This window comes from Rutidosis leptorrhynchoides, chromosome 1 (genome assembly GCF_046630445.1).
Source record: "Rutidosis leptorrhynchoides isolate AG116_Rl617_1_P2 chromosome 1, CSIRO_AGI_Rlap_v1, whole genome shotgun sequence".
NCBI lineage: Eukaryota > Viridiplantae > Streptophyta > Magnoliopsida > Asterales > Asteraceae > Rutidosis > Rutidosis leptorrhynchoides.
Window position 1 is genome coordinate 475,450,736 of NC_092333.1, and position 7,758 is coordinate 475,458,493.

Genomic DNA, 7,758 nt, shown 5'->3' on the forward strand with positions numbered 1-7,758 from the left:
CCTTTTATGTGAGCTTTGGTGCTTATAAAGTAATTTCTCATTTAAATATCACTTTATGCTATTCTTGACTACATCCATAATACAGATCCTACCCACATCTTTAAATCTTGCATTATGTTTGGTGATCCATTAAACAACAAAAGGCAATATTAACATAAATTATAACATAGAAATGTAAAGATACTAAATGGGTCAACAACTTTTTAGACATTGGAAGAAGAACTCATAATTCAATTCGTAAATCTCATTAAAAACTATGGTAACAACCCCCCCATTTTGTCACTTGACAAATTCTTGAAAATGGTACAGTTTTAGACGATAGTCATATGTAACTACTAAAAAGATAATTTATATGGATTTCTTGCAACTCACTAAACTAACATTTATATAAAAATCAACTGTCAAGTTTTTAAGCATCGAATGAGAAAACAATTTTTTTTTTGAATATTATGCAATTTATAACTAAAAACTCTTAATAATTGGGGTTTTGAATAAATGGTTAGATGAGGGTTGTTAATTTTAATCTATCTATTGGTTAGGATTTGTTTTTAAGAGTCAAAATGAAAAATTATTTTATTATTTGGCTCCTCTTTTAATAAGTAGCGAGATAGTTGATCACACGGAACCAAACAAACCGGACATTTTTCTTACCCATTTGGTTCAAAGTTCAAACCAAGAATTTGGGCGAAACGAGAACAACCCATTTTCAGTTTTCATTCTAAAAATGGCTGAATAATGGCCAATTTTTAAAGTAGTATAGTGAGTACATGATGATGTGTGTCCATGGTTAAAAATACAACATGAAACCATTAATCACTTGATCATTAGGTTACAAATGAATTGAACTCACAATCCTAATTAAGGTGCGTATCAATGATTTATACAGCAAACGGAATTGTAGCCAGTTCTTGAAAATTGCTCAAAATAACCAAATGAATTGAACTAACTAAGCACAAAAACATGAACAGTAGAGTATTCTAACTAGGTATACATTTAGAAAGCTATCTTGTTAGTTCTTTGGAAGTGGGCCACATGATTGATTTTGCGTATGTTGATACAAAGCTGCCATCCTATTATAAGAATCCAAGTTCACTGGCTGCAAGAAATATAATATACAAGTTAAATGTCTCATAGTCATTTAGTACTAGTTATAGGACAACATAACCCTTTTTGTTAGCTAGAAACCATATGTAGGCCTAGTAAACGTTGACCATATATCAACAATTAATATCAGGATGTTTAAAATAGAGATGACTTTAGATTATTGATCGAGGGTGATCTATACACCACCATAATTATTCATACACCACCAAACATGCATTATAATGTTATATTGTACATCTCTCTAAAACAATTTTAGTGGTGTATTAATATATTATGGCGTGTACGGATCACTACATAACTACATAAGAACAATGATTGCTTTAACATGTTAACATCAAAAAAGAATCAAGTAGCATTAGAGTTGGTTCAAGGTATAACCTGAGGGCGAGAAGCGAGAAAAGCAGACATGGGATCAGGAGTGGCCCTTGTGGTAGTATTGATAACCCGATCAACGGGAAGACTGTTCCATGAAGGCGTAGGCATAGGCATAGGCATAGGCATAGGCATAGGCATGAGAATGGAAGGGTAAGGAATGATGGATAAACCCATTCCCATGGAGTTCATCATGGACATTTGTTGCATTTGATGTTGTTGCATTACTAATGGCATCATCATTTGTGACATGTTCATACTATTCGACATATGAACTTGTGCTTGTAATTGTTTTACGTACTCAATCACCTCATCTAACATTGACGCCTTATCTGTCTGTAAAGTACCAATAATTTAGAACGTAGACAAGTCTAAACAGTTTAGTTATTTTTTTTCAGGCTACTCAGAGAGGACGAATATTTTTACTCCTCAGACTTACGCAGCCTAACCATATTATCGCGTGCGTGACCATTTCTGACATTTTTCCTTACCTTTGAACATATGAGTTCTTAGACCATTTGTTACGGTAAATGTAAATGTTGTGGTGTTCTGGAGTTGTGAAGGTGATTTATGCTGACGTGACATCGTTGAGAGATGGAGGGGACGTTGTGATAATGTTGTGTTATAGTGTTGTGGGTGATGTGGTAAAATGTAATTGGTAGTTAGGTTAATAAAGAAATAAAAAAATTGCTAATGAAAAAAATCTGTTGTCAATTTCGTAGTTTGCCCCCTACAACACCACAACAACAGTCCATTGACAACAACCCCAAATGGGGTGTTGTGGGAGAACAATTGCTCCACGTTATGCCCCATAGTGAATGGTGTTACGAGAATATTATGACCCAAACCACTAGATATGTGCACAAGCCTACATACTTAGAGTTTATGAGAAGGTAATGATACAAACACAAGATATATATATATATATATATATATATATATATATATATATATATATATATATATATATATATATATATATATATTACCTTGTTCGAGTTTGGAACCAATTTTTGAAGTGTCTTCATCCTTTGATTAATCTTGTCTCTTTGTCTCTGATCATACATTCACAGAGCTATGTTATATATATGTAATTTAACCTGTTATTATAACTCATACATATGTAATCTTTGTGCATTTCTTATAAACTCATACGTATGTAAATCAGTGGCGGAGCCAGGATTTTAGATGAGTGGTGTCAAACTAGATCATGGTTGTAAACGGCGTTCGTTTCAATGGGCGTTGCGGCCCATCTCGACCCCGTCTCGGCGTGTAATTAGTAGTCAATGGTCAAAAGTCGGGTCAAATACAGGAAAGATAAAGGTCGGGTCAATGCCGGTCAAAAGTTGAAAATTCTGTTAAATTGGTCAAAATCGACGTCCGTTTTGACCCCCGTCCTGACCATTTAAGCTCCTGACCGTCTCGACCCCGTCTCGCGTCTTTAATATTATCTAATGTATCTATTCATGATTTAAGAAATATGTATACGGTGCATCATGAATGATTGACTTTAATATTATCTAATGTATCAATTCATGTTAATTGGGCTGTGCATTTGATTTGAATGTTAATTGGGCTTGTATATAATATGGACTACTAGTTTTTGATGTATATAAGGTTTTCAATTCTCAACCGCTAAAGTCATCTGAATAAATGGGTTCATTAATAAATGGGATGGGGTCATATTTATATAGTATAGTAGAGTCTAGAAATTTCTGCACTATAACTCATTAAACTTACTAGCCCACACAAATATTGAGTGGTGTCAATTGACCCCTCAAGGTAAACTATAGCTACGACACTGATGTAAATAATCTTTGAATATTTCTTATAAACGACAATTTTTAGCCAAAGTTAGTTTTAATCTAGCATAATATACCGGAGAAACTAATTCGATACATACCCGTTCAGATTGATTATGACTTGCAGACGTCCTCCTTTTATTCAACATCGAAGATTTTGATGTTTTCTTCTCTTTTATTGCATTTCCCTCCCGCTTTAATTTACATCCAAGAAATTATTATATTATCTAATAGACAAAAATATTATCTAATAGACAAAAATGGTGAATAGTAATTAGGGGCATTTTTGTCATTTCACTTTTTTAAAAAAAAAATTCTGATTAAATTTCACTACACTAACAAAGACCCTCACACTTTTTTCAAATATTCAAATCGACCTCCCAAGGGTAAAGTGTCAAATCATTTTCATAAAAAATCTTAAATAAACTTCACCCAAATATTCAACGGGTCATATCTTCTCGCTCGCAACGAGTTAAATTTTTCCGACACCATCGTTAAACTCGAAATAATTTTAGGAACACAATGTCACTAACTATACGCAAAACGGACTCTTTTTAAAAAGTGCTAAAAAATTGGGGTACTTTTCATACATGTTGATTTTACGTTAAATTTATAAAAGTCGATAATTACATAGCTAAACGCGAAGATGGACATATATTGTTAAGTTAAAATAACATTTAAATCTTTCACGGGTTATACCTTTTAGTTCGACTCGAGTTGCGCTTCAACGACATCATTCTTTAGCCACGAAATAATTTTACAAACTAAACGCAATAAAATACATTGAAAACCGAACCTCCGGCGCGAAGCGAGAGTTCAACAACTAGTTACAAATAAAACATAAATAGACTATATATAAACATATTCGATAAACCTTCTTTTACGTATGTATTAAAATTAAATAAAAGTTAACACCAATTTTAATAAATTTCATCAAGTTTAACTATAATTCAAGTAGTATTATATAAGTAAAATATTGCTAATATGGGAAAGGTTATTGACTTAGACCACTTTCAACGGGCCTCGTCCTCACTCCTCCTTGAGCCCCGCCCTTGAGGGCGTCGATGTCATTCAACCTGCCCTCGGCCGCCCTCGTTTCTCTTTCTTCCCTCCGTCCTGGTTTCTGTCATCCGTATAATAAGTTGAGGGCGTAAATGTGGGCATATAGCCGTTAGGATTGCAACGGCTTTATTTTTTATTTTATTTTTTTACTTTTTTTTTTCGATTTTAACAAAACTATATATAAACATCCACTATATTTTAACACATACACAAACACTCTTTTACTTTCAACTATAAACACTTAATCTTTCAACATTACTCATCTCAAAACCACTTCCAACACCTAAAAAATGCCTAAAATATCATCCAAATCATCCAAAAAAAATCAAAACTTATCATCCGAGCCGATCAACACACGACAAAGTAATGATTTTTTCCAAGCGTTACTTGAAACGCGAATGTATAACTCACCTTCCGGGTTGTCTTCGAACCCGAATCAAGGATTGGGGTTCGCATCGTATGCTTCACAATCACCCGCTTTTTTTTCACACCTCAATATTCCAACTACCCTCCTCAACAACAATTTCCTTACATTCAACAATTCGTTCCTCAACAAGTCATCCGACAACCTATTTTTCAAGAAACGCGTTTGCATCCGATGACGAAGACGACGAGTAGTGTTTTATTTGTTTAATTTTATGTTCTTTTATTGTATTTTAATTTATGTCTTTTTTGTTTTAAGAAAAAATGTAACCGTATCTTTTTAATATAATAAAATGTGTTGTTCCAAAAAAAAAATTGAAATAATAATAATAATAATAATAATAATAATAATAATAATAATAATAATAATAATAATAATAATAATAATAGTAGTAATAAATATTATTAAAAAAATGTGGAGTCATGTGATGGGGAGGAAGGATGTCATGGTTGGTAGTGGTGTGTGATGAGGAGGAAGTGAAAAATTAATGGAGAGAGAAAGCTGGTGTGAAACTAATGTGACGATATGTCCTCGAGAGGAAAACAAGTCATGGTTGGAAGTAGTCTTTTTGAAAGATAATTTTGTCTTTTTGAAAGGCAAAAGATAAACTTTAAGATGCAATAAATACAATAGAAATTCGCTAGCTGAGACAAAAAAAAACTGTTGATTCTTAAATATCTTAAGAGTAAAAAAAATCATCATAAAATCAAATTTGTGATGCTTTAGTTCACAACTTTAAGTTAAACTATTCTCAATCATGTAGTAAAACAGGCAAAGCCAAGTCAAAAGTTAGCACCACTAGCACTACCAAGTCAAAGGCTAGCCCGTCTTTAATCGCAAAACAATTCAATAATATGTATCATATTAGATCACGAATAGACCTGCAACATTGGCTTGTACATTTAGCTTCAAAACTTATACTTTGAATTAATTATATAACATAGTTGATACATGTGATGGTGAGAAAGTGTGTTATGATAGTGAAATATGATGAGTGAGAAATAAGAATGAAATGTTAATGTAGTATTGAGAGATATTGTGTTAATTGAGCATGTTGTGGTTAAGAGTAGTATTATACTTCCTCGTCTCGAGTTAACACTCTAGCAAAAAATGGTTATGAGCCCAAATGAGTTGACACTTATAGATTACAACTTTGAAGTCTTAACTAGTTGACTTTAAGAATTTCTCGTGTCAATTTAGTTGTCATCAAATAAAAAATAAATAAAAAACAAAAGGTTTAAGAAACATGGTAAACTCAACATTTTGTTTTATTTAACCTAAAATATAGTGAGGAGTAATTCTCACACATTACTTTTTAGTCCATCTACACCTAATTTATTAGTATACATTTAATTATACTTTATATAATAATATAAGTTCAACCATCTAGGGGTATAACTGTCAACTAATGAGAAAAAAATGTAAATAGATCAATTTTTAATCCATCTACACCTAATTTATTAATATAAATTTAATTATACTTTATATAATAATATAAGTTCAACCATCTAGGGATATAACTGTCATCTAATGAGAAAAAAGTGTAAATAGATCAAAAAGTGGTGTGTGAGAATCAAACTCGTTACTATAATATACTCTGTATATAATATAATAATTAGTTACCTGAGTACAATGAAAAACAGAGTCATCACCAAAAATCAACCTCGAGCCATCTCTATCGGAGCTAGTATTTTCCGGCAACCCCATTGAAGTCGAAGTCAACCGTCGTTGAACTTCCAAATGATCACCATCATACGTATCACCAATTCCAAAAGCCCCACTGCTTGATCCGGCATGTGTTGAGCAACCCGCGTCAATTATTCGGTTGTTAGAGGTCGGTACCAGCATATCGGACGTCTTGCTTGATTTGTGGCTGTCTGGACATGGGACTAGGTTGTTGTCGTTGACCATAACTACTGGTTTGTAGCAGGGTTTGTGGGTTGCTTGGTTGACTATTGTTTCGAGTGTATCGGCGGCGCGTGTGTTGTCCCATGATGTCGTCGGTTGAGATTTGGTTGGCACGCACGGCCGGTGGCCTAATTCTTGCATGGCTAGCTGACCATTTTCCCATTTTAATTCCGCTACTTCATAATCTAACCTGCATGAAATAAAAGCTTTTAATTTGTTAAATATATTAATATTAATTAATATTAATATTAATATAGTAAAAATGATAAATTAATATGTAACTTAACGTTGCATGAATAATGTGTGTTTACTTGTTTCTCCCAAATATATGCAAGTGTTTATACATTTTTAGACTAATTTCTATAAAAATATTCGATGCTTATTTACGGTACGTTTATCTGATTCAAATATAAAGAAATATATCATCTATACAATTTTAAACGTCCTTTTTTTAATTATTAAATGAGAGGATAATCAAGCCAGCTTCAAAATGGTGTACGTTTGAATTTGAATATATACACTCTTTATAGTGAATGATAATAATAAATAGTCTCAAAAACCCTAATATACTAGAGGTTATTAATAACTATGTATACACTTTACAGCAATATTATAATACACGAATACGTACCCTTAACATCAACATTAATTGATATGCACGTACTTATAATAATCACCATGCATAAAACTCAAGAACAACATATATTTTATCACTAGCTAGGATAGAGTAGATTAACTAAGATTAATTAAGATACAGATAAAAAGAAATATTACTTGAAAATATCATGATTGAGGTTGATGTCTTCTAGATCCCCACTTGGTACACACTGACTCATAACTTAATTGAACAGAAGTACGTTCTTAAAAAATACTCCGTATATGGTTCAATGGATATATATTTATACTAGTTTTATAAACCTGTCCGTTGAACGGAAGTTCTAAAAATTATGATTGAATACGGAGTATATAATAAAAGCATAACTACGTATTCTAAAAATATAATATTTGTTTGCCTTTCAAAAAGTAAAATAAAAACATAACTACGTATTATGGTAAAGTTCGTTGCAATTTATGAGCCCGTACGTT

General features: G+C 32.3%; 1 protein-coding gene across 1 annotated transcript; it reads right to left on the reverse strand.

Annotated features, from left to right (window-relative positions):
- Positions 1-1,009: 1,009 nt before the first annotated feature.
- Positions 1,010-7,018, reverse strand: LOC139839721 (transcription factor UNE10-like). The gene is made up of 6 exons (XM_071829861.1): positions 6,984-7,018; positions 6,388-6,862; positions 3,380-3,472; positions 2,466-2,531; positions 1,483-1,812; positions 1,010-1,096 (listed from the first exon to the last, which is right to left on the reverse strand). Exons 1-6 carry the CDS (start codon positions 7,016-7,018, stop codon positions 1,010-1,012), a joined length of 1,086 nt encoding a protein of 361 aa, XP_071685962.1.
- Between the last annotated feature and the right edge of the window lie 740 nt (positions 7,019-7,758).

Excerpts from the sequence above, each read along its gene's own strand:
- LOC139839721 (XM_071829861.1), bottom strand. The coding sequence starts at position 7,018 with ATGTATAAACACTTGCATATATTTGGGAGAAACAA. Across the intron at positions 2,532-3,379 it reads GTCATAATCAATCTGAACGG|AGACAAAGAGACAAGATTAA; the intron begins GTATGTATCGAA and ends ATGTATGATCAG. Across the intron at positions 1,097-1,482 it reads TTCTCGCTTCTCGCCCTCAG|CCAGTGAACTTGGATTCTTA; the intron begins GTTATACCTTGA and ends TATTTCTTGCAG.